The sequence below is a fragment of the Zootoca vivipara genome, chromosome 3 (assembly GCF_963506605.1).
Source record: "Zootoca vivipara chromosome 3, rZooViv1.1, whole genome shotgun sequence".
NCBI classification, from domain to species: Eukaryota; Metazoa; Chordata; class Lepidosauria; order Squamata; family Lacertidae; genus Zootoca; species Zootoca vivipara.
Window position 1 is genome coordinate 41,246,915 of NC_083278.1, and position 17,502 is coordinate 41,264,416.

Here is a 17,502-nt window from a genome sequence, read left to right on the forward strand (position 1 = left end):
TTTCCCCAAGTCAAGTCAGGTCAAATCAATGAATCCTTAATCCCCTTGCAATGATTCCAGCTCATTTCATAATGCATTAACAAGACTTGGCTGAAGACATGCAGCGGCATGAAAAGAAATGTGCAACTTTTAATGAGAAAACAAGCTTTGTAGCAACAGATACTAGGAACAGAGGTCCCAGAAAGTCTCCAACAACAACTATCAAGAAATAAACAAAACACCAATTCCCACCAAAGTACAGCTGCTAGGATTTTGACATGCTACATTAAACAAAACATTGAACATTATTGTGAATGCTTCAATACTCTCTGCACACTTACACAGGACTGCCTCTTATAACTCTGCAAGATTTGGTTCTCAGTAAGCATGCTTAGGAGGAGGGATGCGGGTGGCGCTGTGGGTTAAACCACTGAGCCTAGGGCTTGCTGATTGGGAGGTCGGCGGTTTGAATCCCCGCAATGGGGTGAGCTCCCATTGCTCGGTCCCTGCTCCTGCCAACCTAGCAGTTTGAAAGCACGGCCAAAAAAGTGGAAGTAGATAAATAGGTACTGCTCTGGCAGGAAGGTAAACGGAATTTCCGTGTGCTGCTCTGGTTTGCCAGAAGCGGCTTAGTCATGCTGGCCACATGACCCGGAAGCTGTACGCCAGCTCCCTCGGCCAGTAAAGCAAGATGAGCACTGCAACTCGAGTCATCCGCGACTGGACCTAATGGTCAGGGATCCCTTTACCTTTAAGCATGCTTAGGATCCTAACAAAATTATGATCTAATTTTACTGCCCTTAGTCACAGATGCAAATATCCAAAGGTGGTAACAGAATAAGACTTAATCTTTCAACCTATAAAGCAGTTGATTTAGAAGGAACAGGTCTTTACCATTACAGTGTGAAATTGAACTGAAGAGCTGTGTCTTCCAAATGGCAAAGTCATCCACACTTCTATTAATTTCTCCTTGGATGTACACAAGACTTCTGATTAACGCCATCCGTGTTGAAACTTGATTGGCTTCCATCTCAGGTAGGACAAAGAAAGACTCTATATCTTGCAGTTGGGTTGAAACCTTCAGCAAACATTCTATCCCTGAAAAGCACACTTCAAAGCTTTTCCTGTAAGACAAAAGCAATCACAGCTCACTTTAACAAGCCATGTTTTAGTCTGCATATTTGCATTTGAGAAAGAGTGGGTCTGGGGTTAACACAAAACAGTGTTTCTATTGGACTACAGAAAAACAAGTTAAGACTCAATTGTGCTACTAAAAACATAGCATCTATGGTTTTACAAGAAGGTTTGGAAGTTATCTTACATGAATGGAAAAGGAAATTCAGCTTGCATAAGGTAGCCCTGCAGATTTCCTTCAGTTTCTTTAGCCTGTACCCCCACCCTTAAAAAATGTTCTATGATACGAAGAGGTACTACACTGTTTAAACCACGCACTTTACTGGAAGTTGCAGACCTAATCTATAGTGCTTACAATATAATAAGCTTTGTTATTTTTTGATGCTGTACAAGTCTTACGCAAGTGTTACTTATTGAGCATTTCAGTTAATTCAAATTATATTAAAATACAAATGTAAAAGAAAAGGAGGTTATTGGATTGTTGCTTTTATTTTGATTATGTATTTTGTGTTTTTATATTTTGATTTTATTCTGTGAACCACCCTGAAACCTCTGGGTATATAAATAATAACAATAACAACAATAATAGGATAACTACTGGAACAAAGGCAGAAATAAGACATAAACATTAAGATGCTAGGTGAGAAGAGTCCCTAGCTGGCCCAATAGTTGCCTGGGTTTCCAAGAATTATTTAGTCCAATGAAGTTTATTGTTTGTTTAGGAATACCTGTTTATAGACACACACCTCTCTGAAAATTACTAGAATTTCTCAACTCACAGTGGCCTAGTTCATATAGAATGCTGAAGCAGTTAATATTTTTGATTATGTTCTCTGAAACGCAAGGGGCGTATCACCCAGTCAAGGAGTGCTAAGCTTCCTCTGTGCACTTCCTCCAAAAGTGCAGGCATAACTCTCCCCCAAGGCACTTAAGCTTAAATACAGCATCCGCCTTGATATTTGGCAGTGTGGAGGACTGTTTAGTGCCTCCATGGTTGGGCCATCAACTTCAGCAGCGCCAATCATTTATTTGGGATATAGTGGAGGCTGACTGCAGGCCCCATTTTGAACAATGCAGTCAATAAATCCACAGTCTTACAGATTAGGGTGCATGAAGGCTGCAGGAGTGAAACCGTTTTCTCCCCATAAAATACTAGGTACCTTACCAGGAATGGAAGAGAGTCTCACAAGACAGTTGTCGGATTCTGTCCACGTCTGATTTTACTGCCTTAACCTCCAGCAGCATCTCTTTGACGTTTGAAATCAGCTTCTGAAACAACGGGTCGTGCTTTCGCATCTTGCATCCGGCAGGCAGCTGATCTGCAGCTATTGGAGTGGAATATTGTAGCTCTGGAGGGTTAAAACCGGGCATGGACTTCAGAACACAAGGGGAATTCAGTTCAGTTGCTTCAGAGTCTGCCCTGGAAGCATTCAAGGACTGGCCTTTTGGACAGCACTCCATAAACCAGGACAGCTGCTCCAGGACCACCACACACTGCATGGAAAGGTACTGCAGCCTCTCTGTCCACTGCTGAACACCGTCTTGAGGAGGAAACGGCACTTCATATTCACAGGCAGCGTTTAACCTGGCATCAATCTCCTGCACACAGCTCAGAAGGTTCCTGTAGGAGATTCACAAGGTTAAGAGACCTGCTTATAATAAAATACTATCGGTACACCTCAGTCAGTACAGTGGATCACGGCAATTTCCAAACACTGCAGCTTTTGCGGAAAGTTTATTTATTTATCCTGGGTGCCACTCTATGTCCTTGAACCCTGGCAATGCCTCTTGCCTGTTTGAACAGAGGATAGAGAATGTGCGTAGAAATGCACCGAGAAGTGCGCAGAAAACGAAAGTCCAAATACCTCAGGATGATCCACTGCTCAGTCAAGGCAGTGAGGGAGCCCCTCTGCTTGACAAGCATCTTCAAAAGGTGTGCTGTGAATCCTTTGCATCGCTCAACGGTGCCCAGTCCAATTTCCTGCAGTGCGACAAGGTAGCACTTTTTACTCCTGTGTAATGGTTGCCATAATAATGTGCCCTCCGCCGGCTACTAGGCAAATGCATGGAACTCAGCCTACGCCTTGACAATGAAAGATGCATGGAACACACACAAACTACTGTGCAGCCCAATCTAACATGATGCTTATTCACTCAAACCTCACTCCTGAAATGTTCGTCAACAGACAAACGTGACGAAAACCGAAATGTTCGTCAACAGAGACATTCAAAATCCGAGGTATCACTGTATATGAAATTGGAAAGTGAACCTGACTCAATCCTACAATTTAGTGTCCTGGCAGTGATTTCTGAATATGTCAAGGTTTGTAACTGGGTACATTTGATAAGACATATGATACGTAAGTGACAAGTCTAGGTAGATTTACTGGTAGTTTACCTCTATTTATCTGCTCAACACCTACAATGTAGGCAGGTATAAACATGCCCGAAGAAAAACTGTTGATTCGGAATAAAAAGCCAAATGTTTAGATGATGAATGATCCTGTCTTGCCTATTCAAAGCTTTTAAAAGGAGAAGATTTGAACGAAATCTCTAGTACTGAAGCTACTGTTTACCTTTGAAGGTGCCAATAATGCTGTCTGAAGCCCACAGTGGCGTGCGAGAGACTTATAGAAGTATTTCTGGCATCCATCCCAGGACGAAGAGATCTCAGAGAGCAACCTGGAAAGCATAAGACTTTTGTTCATCCGAGACATAAATAAATAAATAAATAAATAAGCAATTTCAAAGTCTTTCTACGACCACACAAACACAAAACGTGCATCAGTTCAGCTTTTAGGCAGTCTTAACCGGCTTTACATTGCCTGCTTAAGGTATCAGTTTGGTAATTGATACGCCCGACGCTGTAATGCGTTTTTACTTAAGGCAATATCCGGATGTTTTTGCTCTGCTGGTTCCAGAAAATATCACGTTACACAATTTGCAAGTCACTCCTTAAAATGAAAACCAAGCGGACCAAGGGCCAAACTAGATGCACCATTTGTCACCTTTCCAGAGCTGGTTTTCCTTTGCAGCTGGTGGGAGGGGAGGGCTCCAAGATGGAGTGATGTATTGTCCCCCCACTAACCCATGGCCCTGATCAGAATCGGGTTCCCCTCTATGCCTGCTGTTTGCAAGGGAAAGAAAGCAGCCACTGGTACAAATGGCGGCTTTCCTCCCACTACTAACAGGAAGGAAGCCACAATTCTTAACAGGGCTAAATGGTTCAAGTCTCCCACACAACAGTTACCCCCTCCCAGCTGTTTATTAAACGTAAGTCACTGATGCAAGAGAATGACCCTATGTGAGAAATGGCACATAGGGTTGGCCTTAAACTATCTTCACTAAAAGAGATAACTATCCTTAGGTGGGACTATCCATGCAATGGAAATCCCTTTGGGAGTCACCAATTCAGGGATCACCATCAGGGTGAAGAAACTATTCCATGATGAGACCCTGTTTATGGTCCCCAGCCTGCATGAATGTACGCTCCTTGGTGTCTGATGTCTGGATGGAAAGTTACTGACTGATGTGTAGGGCAAGAGCCCACAATAATGCTGGTCAGCTTGAGAGTGGTGACACAAGTCCAGGTGAGATATGAGGTAGGGTCCTTGGATGCTGCAAGATCATGTCTTAGAACCAAACCTTTAGGTACAGGTGTGCCCAAAACATAATGCAGTTGTATGCTACTTTTCTATTTCTTTAGGTTTTTAGGATAACCTAATTTATTTGCATCGTTGTTGTGCAATGTTATGTGCATTGATCTTTTCGTCCTTATTAGTTCTGATTATTTATAAAGGTTTCTAATAGGTGCATAACAAATATTGTGCATCTGTTATGTTGTGAGCTACTTCGGGCCCAATTTCTGTGGGAAAGTGGCATACCAATAAACAGAAGAGGTAACGGTAATATTGTATTGAAAAACCCCAACTAGCTACTTTTGGAGGTCAAAACTGTAGTCGCCGAAACAGAAAATACATACGTTGCGTCCAGTTTCTGTGTGCAGTTAACCAAGGCTAATGCACTGCTCAAATCCAACGGGTGAAGGAAAAGCAGGTCTTGGGAAGTTTTTGAACGAGACCAAGCAAGGCCTTTGCGATATGACAACCCTGGGAAGATATTTTAAATACATCTAACTTTAATTTTTCTTTTTGAGACTTGAAGTAAACAACATGGAAGTTCTTTTTAGTGAGCCTTTTCCTCTCCAACACCTAAGAGATGATGGCTGATACAGATGATTCTGAGAATTTAGCTTTAGCGGTTGAAAGGAGCAGAGAAAGCAAGCGACTACTGTATAACTAACCAGCAGAAATTGCTTTCAGAGCCAGTGTGGAGACCAGGATTCAAATCCCCACTGGGCCACAAAACTCATGAGGGGACCTTGGGCCAGGCACTGCCTCTCAGCCTAAACTACCTCACAGGGTTCTTCTGAGTATTAAATGAAGAGGGTGGGGGTGGGGGACCATGTATGCCACCTTGAGCTCCTTGAATAGAAAGGTGGGATATAAATGCAAGCAAGCAATGGTTCTGGACCCTATCCTTTCTGTGTGCAAGGCTACAAAGCTGTGCATTAGCATGTGTGTGTCAAGAGCAATACAGTACAGTAAAAATTCATTCCACCTTTCCAATTAGTATTCATTCTAACCCGATTGTACTACCTAAGGTAAAGGGACCCCTGACCATTAGGTTAGGTCCAGTTGTGACTGACTCTGGGGTTGCGGCGCTCACCTCGTGTTATTGGCCGAGGGAGCCAGTGTACAGCTTCCAGGTCATGTGGCCAGCATGACAAAGCCGCTTCTGGCAAACCAGAGCAGCACACGGAAACGCCTACTACCTACTTCCCGGCTATTATCATTTGGTACACTATATGTGTGCCTATGGAGGTAAATCATGGGCAGTGCCAAACACACTCACATGGCATATTGCTAGTTTGAGGGGTGGGAGTGGGGGTGACTACTTATTTTTGTTCGTTGTCTCCAAAGAGTAGTAGTTCCAGCTCCTCTTACCTGTATTAGCAAGGTTTTTAAAGAGCTCTGTTAGGGCCCTCTGCTTCTGCACAAGTAAATGTTTGGCCTCGGACTTCTGCTTTTCCTTGTCTGCAGCTGGATTTACAGACATATGCTGCAGCTCGTGGGAAGAGGAAATTATATCACCTGTAAAAAGGAGAGCAGCAGAAAGGAATCTTACAATCTATTAATTTCAGCACGTCCACTCAAACCCAGCATTTCTTAAGAAAAACAAATTACCTTCCTGTTGAACATTAGGCTGTAATAAAAGTTTTACCTGTGAAATTGTCAAGGCTCTCCACCAGATCCAAGAACGAGTTGTTCTTCACGAGAGATGTACATATCTTCTCCATCCTCTTCGTAAGTTTGGGTAAGCGGCCCTGAAGAGACTCTGGGTGAAAAATGTCTCCCTGGATATCCTCTAAGTGCGCAACCTGCGGGGAAACATTCACAAACTGGCAAAGGTCCACGTGATTGAAATCCTTGTGCTTCTGGTAAGACTTACGGGACCTATCAGTACCAACTAGCCTAGAGAGTGAAAAATGGGACTACCCTAAAGGAGGGTAGCCATTGGGGCCTTTGGTCAGCTTCCCAAGGCATCTGGCTGTTTACTACTGAAGAAGGAAATGCTGACTTACATATATGTGTGGTCTTGGCGTATAATAACAGCCATATTACTGGGTCACTGGGTACTTACTGTGAGATGACAGAAGTCAGCCACAGAGGGTTATGTCACATCCTACTAGCCTAGACAGGAAAATTCTATTGCAAACTTGAATGCAGCCACATCCCCTTCCAGGAGCTTCTCCAGTTTCTGTTTCACAGAGAAGCTTGAAAGGATGTCCCCTGGAAGCCTTGGAGTCCTAACTGATAAGTATATATAAAAATAGCAACCAGGACTTATGAGCACAGAAGAAAACAGTCTGAAGAACCCTCTGCAAGAAGGCTGCCTCTATTTTGTAATCTTGGGCTGCCCTGAAGAGAGGGAGAAAAAAGAAGTGCAGGCTCGGAGGTAGGAGGAAAGTCAAAGCACAGGATGGAGGAGAAAGGACTTCTGCTAGTCTCGACAAGCAAAATAAACTTGAAAAATTTAGGGGAGGATACAGCCTGCCGATTTGCAAAAGAGTTTTCCTGTCTAGCCTAGTAGGGCGTGATGTAACCCCTCTGGGATTGGCTCCTGTGCCCATAGGGAAAAACACACACCTGGTCACCTCTCAATGAAACACTAGGATGACACTGAGAACAAAGTTTATGTTCCTGTTATCATTTCAAACATGTTGTTATATCACGGTTACAACTAAGAGTGTTCCAATTCGAAGCAAGGGAATTCAACACTCAGGTTAAGAATCCCTACCACTCCATCTGAATGCAAATAAGAACTCCAGATACCTGAGCAGAATCAGACCTAGCAGCCAGTTTTTTTCTTAATATGTTGTTCAGGCTCTGAATTTTAGTTTCTTGGTTGCCCAATGTCTCTGCTTCCTGCAAAGTAGCAAGTTGCCCTTCTTTTGCTGTTTCCACCAAGGCAGAGCGGCAGGGTTCATTGAGAGCAGCCTCAAATTTCTTCATAAACTTGAAGAGTGTCCTAAAACCCAGGGAAAGACAGGGATGAAAACAAGGACCATCAATTTGGGTGAACACTCAAGCTCCATGACAACATGGTTAAAGGGGACTTAAAAAGTTAAAAATCCACTTTGAGTGTATGCATATTAAGGTATCCAATGCAGCTATGGCAAAGCAGTATATCCTCAATCACCACTATGCTATGGGAGTGTCAAGAGAAGAGGACCCTGGTACCAATATTGCATATTAGACACATGCAGGCCAGTAAGACAGATGCTTTAATCCGAGCAAAATTTAACACTATATTGGTAGCTAAGATTTATACTGTCAATGAACTGGCTCTGCAATCTCATAGTGAACAGAATCTTGGGACAATGACTCAGGTGTATAATTTCCTTCTCCCACTATTGACTTATTTGCATCACCCTCCCCTTAACCATTCTTAGAGTGGGATTCAAAGAAAAAAGTAAGAGGAGAGGAAGGAGGAAAGCAGTCCCCAGGGGACATGTTTCAAATCCCCCGCCTCTGGGTTAATGTATAAGACGCCCCCTAATTTTTTACATTATTTTTTAGGGGAAAACCTAGTCTTATACACGGAAAAATACAGTAATTATCCTGATGTCCAAATGCCCAATATCTCATCAAAATTTCGTACTTACCTATGTGTCTTCTCCACAGACTGTTTTATAGCCCAAAAGCTGACATCATTCCACTTAGAGATTTTTACAAATTCCTGAAAAACATTCAATTCAATAAACTGCAATGTTTATTTTAAACATAATGAAGAATTGCTGAGAGGACATGCACTTCTGGTTTGAAGAGATGTACTTAATTTATTTATTTGAACTAGCTTTACCTCCCACAGCCAGAGAATACTATTACACCAAGAAACCTTATTCTCACCTTCAATTCTTTTTCTATCGGATGCCGAAGTTCAGTTAGCCTGGTTTGGACACATTCTGAAAACTGCTTATAATAATTGTACAGATTCCATAATACATTGCACAGCATGTCTGAAAAAAAAAGAGAACAGGTTTCATACAAAAATGCATCTTCATCCGCACCTGAGGATTTGGTGAACTTCAAGGTTCTGACTGAAACAGCATCTCTCTTTTCTTACGGTAAATTTGTATGAGTTTCAAGAGGTGTTTTTTTTTAAAAAAAATTCTACTGCATTGCTGCCTTGTTGTTTGCTTCCCTAGGTTCCTTTCGGAGGAACATCAGGGTAGAAAATTAATAAATTAATAAAGCAAATCTGTTCAAACCCCCCCCCCCTTTCAATCAAAAGAGATTCCTTCAGGCAGTTTTGCAAGGGAAAGACAAGCAAAGAGATGTGGAAAAAGTTTTAATCTTTCCTTCAGTGCTTTGCATAGAATAATCTACTTTGTCTTTTGGCAAGGTACAGGGGAGAACTGGGTTGGATACACCATAATGCAATTTTGCCGGAAGAGCCCCCCACCCCAGATAATCTGTTGGAGAAAACTTTCAATGTAAAATAGGAATAATAACTGGAAAATTTAGCTGAGCTCTATCAAATGTTAGGAATAATAATTCAACTGCTTGCAATAAAGAAAAGAAACATAAGCTCAGAGGTAGGCAGAAGGCAAATCTGGGTCTACTGGTAGATCTCCAGCTGATCCATAGTTGACTGGAGACAGAAACCCTTGGGCAAACTGTTTAACAACAACAACCAAAGCAAGCTCTCCTGCTCCCAAAGTAGGCAGCTGAGATCAAGGAAAGCTGAGCACATGCTCAGAGCCACTCTGCTCTTTCACTCTGTGTGTGCATGCGTTTACCACCCAGCGCTATCTGGTGGAGCTAAAGTACATCCCACAAGTCTGGCGTCTGGCTTGAGCCCATTTCACAGCAACTACCTACCATTTCCTTCCACCTGTGGCATCAGCAAGACATGGCAGTGGAATTCCAGCAGCATCTGAAGCCGTGTGTCAAACTCCCCCAATGTTGACCCTTCTATGAAAGCCTGCAGTGTGCCGAGCAGTGCTTTTAAATTCACATCTATTTGTTTCATGAAGTTGTGGTTGTAAGGAAGAAAGGGGTGGGAGGGGGAAGGACAAGATGACATGTAAATTCATTGTTTGACATTAAATGCAATGAAGATGTGGCAGCAAAAAACATCCATCATGGCCCTTTCAGAAGGAACTAACACTGACACAGACAGAGGGCAGGCTCTGCCTCCCTAAAAACAAGCCTTAGTGCACAATGCAATCCAAGCTGCTTTTTACCTACAGTTAAAGAACTGTAATCCAGATGCAGGAATAGTTGCTCCCTCCTCCAAGCCCTCTCATCTCCGGAGGAAACTTCCCTCTCCTGCCTTAACAGTGGTTAAAGGCAACCAGTTCAATAAGAGGAGAAAAGACACCACCATAAACACATCATATTATTCATCTAATTCTATAGTATCTTTACTAACAGTTCACTTCACACAGAGGGAAAAGGTTGTACAGAGTCCACCAGACAGTCAATAAAGGCGTAGGTCCTGCTCAGATTGTAATCTTGCCTACTTCATAAAATATGTTTTTGGCACTGATAACAGGTGCTTGGTCTGTACTGGGTTGTTTTCAATTAGAGTTGCCCATTTGGGACGTGAATCTGGTTTAAAACAAGCCAAGATTTGTGTGCCCTGTTTGCAGAGCCATGGTTTCTGAAGTCAGCAATGTTGTGGGCTAATGTGGTTTTTCAGAGCTCTTGTGAACAGCAATACACAGTTGGACTGCTCAACATTTCAATAATATAGACAGTTGCAATATTTGCCTGTTAAGTGGCTTGAGAATCAAGATGGAAGAATACTTAATTTCTCCAATATGCTACATATTGAAAGAAGCTTTAAACTTGGCTATTAGGCATGTAATAGAGAAGTGCAGATACAGATCATATACAATTTGTACTTTTATCAGTTTATAGAGATGTCTATTAACAGCTTGCATTTCTTCTACCACTCTGTTATCAATAGTTACCTTCAGTTTTCTTCTCTGTCTGTTCTTGCCTATAATTCTCAATCATCTGATAGATTGAAAACCAGTGTTTCATTGACTTTTCTGTGTGACGTTTCCTTGTGTTGTCCAGACTAACAGACCAACAGCTAACAATGCAAGTGGAAAAAAGTAAGACCTATTAATAAACATTAAATCTCAGAGCCCTATCACCACCCACTCAAGATCAGTGGGTGCATGTTTCTCAGAAAGCAGCCCAATTATTTCGATAACTATTTTTTACAGTACAGGTATGGCTGTTATTTTTGCTCTGCACTAACAAAAACATCAGTTCTGAAAGATGAAAACTTAAAAACATCTGCATTAGTAAATAATCAGACTTTTAAAGAAGTGAATGTAGGTAGGAAATAGAAGACATGCTAGAATGGAACAGGAAGCTGTGTAGAGGAATGAAACTCCACATCTCTCTCTTGCTCTCTGCTAGGAACCCCTGACTAAAATCCTTTCAACTTTCTGAGCTTGCTCCAGATGCTGTGAGCAAACTCCTTATCTGGTTTGTCCCTGTCCCCCCGTTATTTATACTTGAAAATACTCAGCACAAAGGGAACTGACAGTACGTACTTCAGTTCCAGTTTACGCCACTGGATGATCAGCTGAGTGACCAAATCCAGATGTTTCCTAAGAGAGACAGCTCGACTAGCATTCTCCTCCCAATCCTAGAAAAGGAAAAGATGCCTTTCAGAAAAAACTGAAATTATACATTACGTTGATAAGAAAAAGTTGATTTGCTTGTCCATTATCTACATCTTTAAATTTAAAAATGCAATCACCTTCATTCAACAAGTAAGTTTCCTTTATTAGTAAATTTGGTGTTTCCTATACTACTAAAAATCAAGTGTATTACAGAAGTTTGTTAATCTCTTCTCACTTTCTCTGGCTACGCACACAACAACTTGCCCCCCCAGTTTCTTACCTGGGACTTGGCCAGCAGAATTTCCAAGCCATTCAGGAACTTCGAAAGGGGACTGGAGAGTGGAAAACTACAGATTCTGTCCAGTACAACCAAAAGCTGCAAAATGAAATCAACAATCAATGCTTCTGGTAGTTTCTTTCTAAAGCTTGAAGCTAATCAACAACACAAAGGAACAGAATTTTTAACTTCATATTGCATTGCAAGATCTCATCTCTTCTGCTAATAGCAGATATAACTGGTTGTTCGTCTGTCACATATAGCTGAACATACTAACAAATTTAAGGGACTAGCAGTATGTTTGTCTCTGTGGAAGGTGCTATCCATACAAAGCCTTAACATGTAAGGAATCCTAGGTCAAAGCAAATATAAATTGAACTCTGGTTATTTTAGCTACTGCTTCAGTTCTGGAAAGTCTGGACTGCGGTCACCTCTTACCTGGACAAGCGCAGGGTGTTCTGGCCATTCTTGCAATAGTGCCTTCACCTCTTTTGTGAAGTTTTCAAGAACATGTTGACACTGTTGCACTTGCTGAATATTAGGATGGTGATAAAAGTCATACGGCCCTTCATTTTGCAGGACTAGTTCTGAAGCCCCCTGTTCAAAAAGTGTATTGTGCAGTATCGTGCTAGCTAGAAGTTGGCTGCCATGGAGATTATCGTTCATTTCAGAACCTATGATTTGGCCATCCAGGGAGCAAGAAGAGAGACAAAGTCATTAAGGCAATAAAGCTTTTGGTATCTTTTTAAACTGCACATTGATTAAAACAGTAAAGGATAAGCTCAGAGACAAATGTGTTGTGTCTTAGAGCAATTGTTTTGCACAGCCCATCACTATATAAAGTGAAAACTCACTCCAAAAGCCTCCGAGTATCTACTTCATAGCTGCCAAGTTTTCCCTTTTCTCGCGAGGAAGCCTATTCAGCATAAGGGAATTTCCCTTAAAAAAAGGGAGAACTTGGCAGCTATGATCTACTTCTGAGGCACTTAAGACCGGAATGTTTAATTCCAGGAAGAATAACCTTGAATACCTTCCTACCAATACACCTCTGCATAGCAAATCAACAAGATCACAGGGAAACAGTTTCAATAAATGACCACCCATACCCTAGAGGCTGTCCAAGTTCAATTATACAAGGCTTTGTTTTGCTTTATTACTATGTTTTTAGTGTCATTTAGATTCTTGAATAAAGAGCAGAACCAAACACACTACTTTCCCTCGGTGGAAACGCATCATGCTATTTGAAAGGAGGAGATTCCATTTACCCATCGCAATAAAATCTCCCCTACCCTTTTAAGGCTCAAGCTAAGTATATCAAATGTGAGTGGGAAAACGGGTTTCTGAATACAAACAACAAAGAAGTCATGAAGTGGCAGATGCAACTGCAATGGGACTGTTTTAGAGAGCATAGCTCCTCAGATGTAGCCAAGGCTAAACATTTCAGTTTATTCTGTCTACTTATGTTTTAGAGAAACAGTTGTACCTCAGAAGTCGAATGGAATCTGTTCCAGAAGTCCGTTTGACTTCCAAAACTTTTGAAAACCAAGGCACGGCTTCTTCCAATCAGAAGCCGCAGAAGCCCTGTCGGAAGTTCAGCTTCCGAAAGAACGTTCGAAAACCAAGGTAAAGGTAAAGGGACCACTGACCATTAGGTCCAGTCGTGACCGACTCTAGGGTTGCAGCGCTCATCTCGCTTTATTAGCCAAGGGAGCCAGCGTACAGCTTCCAGGTCATGTGGCCAGCATGACAAAGCCGCTTCTGGCGAACCAGAGCAGCACACGGAAACGCCGTTTACCTTCCCCGCTGTAGCGGTACCTATTTATCTACTTGCACTTTGACATGCTTTCAAACTGCTAGGTTGGCAGGAGCTGGGACCGAGCAATGGGAGCTCACCCCATCGCGGGGATTCAAACCGCCGACCTTCTGATCAGCAAGCCCTAGGCTCGAGAACTAAGCTTTTCGAAAACCAAGGTACAACTGTACATACTTCAACAACCATTAGCGGTAGACACACAGGATTTTTAAAGCACAGCTGCGGTCCTTGAATGATGGTTCCATGGAAGCTTATCTAGGGTTCCTTAACAAGAAGACAGCTTGCCCATTATTAATGACCCCATTATTAATGATGGCAGGGCAGCCCTGGGTATGCTGCAGGGAGCACTTTAGCTTATGTAAGAGATAGGAATGTGCCACACACACTTGTGGAACCTATTGGAGGGGGGATTCTATGGCTCTCTCAAAAGGATGGCCATTGAAGCACAGCATACTTGAAAGCACAAACGAAAAACCCTTACCAATCAAAGGATAGAAGTGAGCTACCAGCGAAGCACCAGTCTGGTAACAGGAAAGGAATGTGTTCAAATGGTGCTTCGCCTGATGGGAGGACAGGCTTTGCTGATACCACAAGGACCGAGCAAAGTAAAGGCACAGCTGCTGATGAACCGTCATGACTGTTTTCATTGAGTGAAGAGAAAGAAGAGCTTTTTCACAAACTGCTTCCTTTTCTAAACCGTCATTCATTTCCATTTTCCCCTCGAGGTTTGCCTCTGCTGTAATATCTTCAAAATCCTGGAAATCGTATTGAAAGGTGTATTTAGTGACAACTTGCAGCACTGCATTTTAAGATCAGCAGCAAAGCTCATCAATTTCAAAGGAGACACACTTGCATGGAACAAGGCAGGCTGGTAAGAACCGCATGACTGCTTACTATGCAGCTCTTCAGAACACGGGGAACCAGTTGTATGCACGCTCAGGTCGTCTAACGAGCCAGGCTTTACTAGAGATCCTGCTTCAGTGGGCATCTGAGAAGTTGCAGGAGCACAACTGGGCTCCACACACATCCAGGTAGGAAGCAAAAAAGTGGCAATAGAGGAACTATACTGTACGTTTTGCCATAGCACTGCAGCTGTATTATCTGCTCTGTATTCTACTAGGAATCTTCTTTATGGTGTTAGTAAAAAAAATGCTTGTACAATAATTGTATATTTTATAATCATTTGCAACATATTATATTTTATTCCTCTTTCCAAGCCTCTTTGTTCCATTATCCTGACTCCTACGCTAATATTTTTACTGTTTTCAAAAAGAAAGAAAAGAATACACAAGCAATAGCACTACAACCGAAATCAAGGAGGACTCAATTTGGTAACAGAGGGGTTATTTCCCTGGCTCTGTTTCATAACACAGCCCTCTTTCCCCACCCCCACCCCAATTTACCATTCAAAGCTCTATAAACACTTTCCCCAGATGTGCAGAGAGCTTTTTCAGTCTTTACACTGTGTATTCTCCCAACAAGAACAAATAATGTCACAATGGTTCACTGAACACAAAGTGGAAACGTGAACTTAGGATTCTGGAAGTTAGGCTATTGGACATACTGACTTCCAGTGAAATTAAAAACATTTTCAGGTTCTGCCCCTGTCCCGTTTCATCCAGTTCCCAGCTGCCACAATATTGATACTTCAGTACTGTATTTCTTTCTGAATATGTAAACTGCTGCACAAACACAAACAGAATAAAGATCTGTATGCAATTTCTGATTAAAGCAGAAGTTGTTTACCTTCTCATGCAGAGGGAATTTCCTCCTGAACTCTCTCTCTTCTTCCTCTTCTTCACTGAGGCCACTCCCATGGCTCTTGGTTCTGTATCTGTAAAGACTGTTCTTCTGTTCCTCCTCTTCCTGGGCCTGGCGCTCTTGTTCATCCCATTCATTTATAATTACCTAAGAAATAGAATACAAACAAACAAAAGCCCGCTCATCTTGAGAAGAGACTTGTGCATATAAATTCCACATGTGTCACGCAGTAAACTAATGGTGGCGTGAGGCCACTTGTTTGTTGAAACCTAGTCAAACAGGCTTGGTTTTCTGCTCCGTTTTTGTGGCAAGAAACCCAGAGCTGCAGCCTGTAGGCTTGCTTTTATACTGGCTGCTCTAAAGCTATGAACCCTCTTCCCAGTGACCATTAGGCCAGTCACCTTTCTCTCTCCCAAGGGTGTCAAGATTTATTTTTCACAGGTGGTTTTTGGCAGAAGTTTCTGCAGCCATTTAGTCTTATTACCGGGTTTTATTGATGTTTCGTGTTTATCAGTTTTGAAATGCTTTGTGCAACCAGAAAAACAGTCTATAAACAACTGAGATCCAACCTGCTGTATTTTATCAGAGATAAACAAAGCAAAGCTCCACCCATGCAATGGGGTTTTTTCTTGGGTCTTTCCCTCCCTATGGCTCTCAGAAGAGCTGCTTATGAGGATCAAAGGACCTTCTGGAATGGCACTGTGAGGAACCAGGGTTGCAGCAGGATAGGGAAACCAGGAGAACTTTGCAGAGCTGCCTTGCACAAGCAGAATCGTATTTCTACTTGTGGGAGGTATTTCTGGGCTGAAGCAAATTAACAAAAAATAGAGCAACAGTTCCTAAAGTGGCCTGCTTTCACTTGCCAAATGCGTCTACGTAACATTTTAAGTTAAGTTTCCAAAGATGTTCCCCCTGACCGGAGCAATAAGAATGAAGGTAGAAGTTAAAAAAATGTAGCTGCTTAAATAGCACCACCATACCTGGCACAAATGCCTAAATAGCTGCAGAGCTTTGTGCTCCAGTTCTCCCTTGGACAGCACATGGCAATGGAGAAACAACAAAGCATTCACCAGCAGCTGCTCCTGGGTGAGGCATACCCTCTGCTCCCCATCAGCATCCTCAGAGGAGTATTTCAGAGATAGCCTTTTAAGGCCATGAAGGACGTCCAGAGCGTTCACAGAGCACAAGGCATCCGCATGGGAAAGGTAACAGGGGAAGGTGGCGCTGACGGAAGGAAACGACAGCAGACAGGCAACCAGAGTGCCAAGCTTGGCTGGGCAGACAAAACTGCTGAACATCGTCCTATGAACTTCAGAAGCCACAAGCCGTAGGCCATGCTGCATCTGCAAAATGGCAGCTTGCAGTGGGACGACTGCATCAGGGAAGGCGGCATAGTCCTCTGCCAACCGTTTCCTGAACTGATGGTGCGACTGCTGCCAGGCTGCCTCTTCATTGAGGACGTTTTGCACCATCTGCAGAGACTGAGACTTATCCAAATGGAGTAATTGCAGAAGGCGGGTCACGAGATCCTGGACTTTTGAAGTCTGGGCAATGCTGCTGACGTACTGATGAACTTCCTTGTACAATGACTCATACGAAGGAGCCTGTGGTCTATAGGCTTGCTTTTGGCTGAGGCTGGCAATCTGGTCCTTCAGCTTCTGGATTCTTTGGCATAACATCCTGAGAGAGGATAAGTTGCAAAAGGTCAAAGGTCAGGGTCACCCAACAATTATTAGAACACAGAGCAGAACACAGAAATCTAAGTGCCACCCAGGCTATTTATATAGCTTCAATTTTCTTTGCCACGAGGAACTCAGGCAACTCTGTATAGGTCTAGGTAGGTACACTGGACGAAAGCAAGCTTTTAAAATAGTGTCCAGATAGATGGGGACCAAATGGCAAGAGCCACCCACCCCTGCCTCAAGTCATTCATCACCCAAACAGCAAACTGAGAGTCATGAAAACAAGAATCCTGTCGTTAAGTGCAACTACCCAAGGCTCTGTTACAAGCAGGGATTTGAACCCACAGCCCACTGGACTATTGTGACCATTTACAATTACCCTTTCAAATTTGGGAACAGGAGGTAAACATTCCAACATTCCAAAGCCACATGGAATCTTGAAGTTACCTAATGTGAGGGTGACTGTGGTTGCTGATGGCTTCATCTTCCAGATCTTTCCCTGTGCGTAACTGAGTTGACAGATTGTGCGTCTTCCATTCACATTCTAGATGGTGCAGCTGAAGCCGTCAGGAAAATAAACAAAAAACCATGCAAGTTTTATTCAAGATAAAACTCTGCCACCACTCCAATTGGGTGGAGGAGG

General features: G+C 42.7%; 1 protein-coding gene across 3 annotated transcripts in view; it reads right to left on the reverse strand.

The window, feature by feature from the left end:
* The window catches only part of MDN1 (midasin AAA ATPase 1), a 101,777-nt gene that overhangs the window by 19,149 nt on the left and 65,126 nt on the right, over positions 1 to 17,502 (reverse strand). For all 3 annotated transcript variants that reach the window (XM_060272589.1, XM_035109386.2, XM_035109385.2), the window contains exons 62-80: positions 17,307 to 17,416; positions 16,158 to 16,857; positions 15,163 to 15,324; positions 13,898 to 14,171; positions 12,042 to 12,277; positions 11,607 to 11,702; positions 11,255 to 11,349; positions 10,658 to 10,782; positions 9,561 to 9,698; positions 8,586 to 8,695; positions 8,342 to 8,415; positions 7,509 to 7,704; positions 6,397 to 6,553; positions 6,120 to 6,266; positions 5,096 to 5,222; positions 3,690 to 3,795; positions 2,979 to 3,094; positions 2,279 to 2,734; positions 874 to 1,103 (exon numbers count right to left, since the gene is read on the reverse strand). In XM_060272589.1, coding sequence (XP_060128572.1) covers positions 874 to 1,103; positions 2,279 to 2,734; positions 2,979 to 3,094; positions 3,690 to 3,795; positions 5,096 to 5,222; positions 6,120 to 6,266; positions 6,397 to 6,553; positions 7,509 to 7,704; positions 8,342 to 8,415; positions 8,586 to 8,695; positions 9,561 to 9,698; positions 10,658 to 10,782; positions 11,255 to 11,349; positions 11,607 to 11,702; positions 12,042 to 12,277; positions 13,898 to 14,171; positions 15,163 to 15,324; positions 16,158 to 16,857; positions 17,307 to 17,416 — 3,655 coding nt within the window. The remainder of the gene's footprint in view (positions 1 to 873; positions 1,104 to 2,278; positions 2,735 to 2,978; positions 3,095 to 3,689; positions 3,796 to 5,095; positions 5,223 to 6,119; positions 6,267 to 6,396; positions 6,554 to 7,508; positions 7,705 to 8,341; positions 8,416 to 8,585; positions 8,696 to 9,560; positions 9,699 to 10,657; positions 10,783 to 11,254; positions 11,350 to 11,606; positions 11,703 to 12,041; positions 12,278 to 13,897; positions 14,172 to 15,162; positions 15,325 to 16,157; positions 16,858 to 17,306; positions 17,417 to 17,502) is intronic.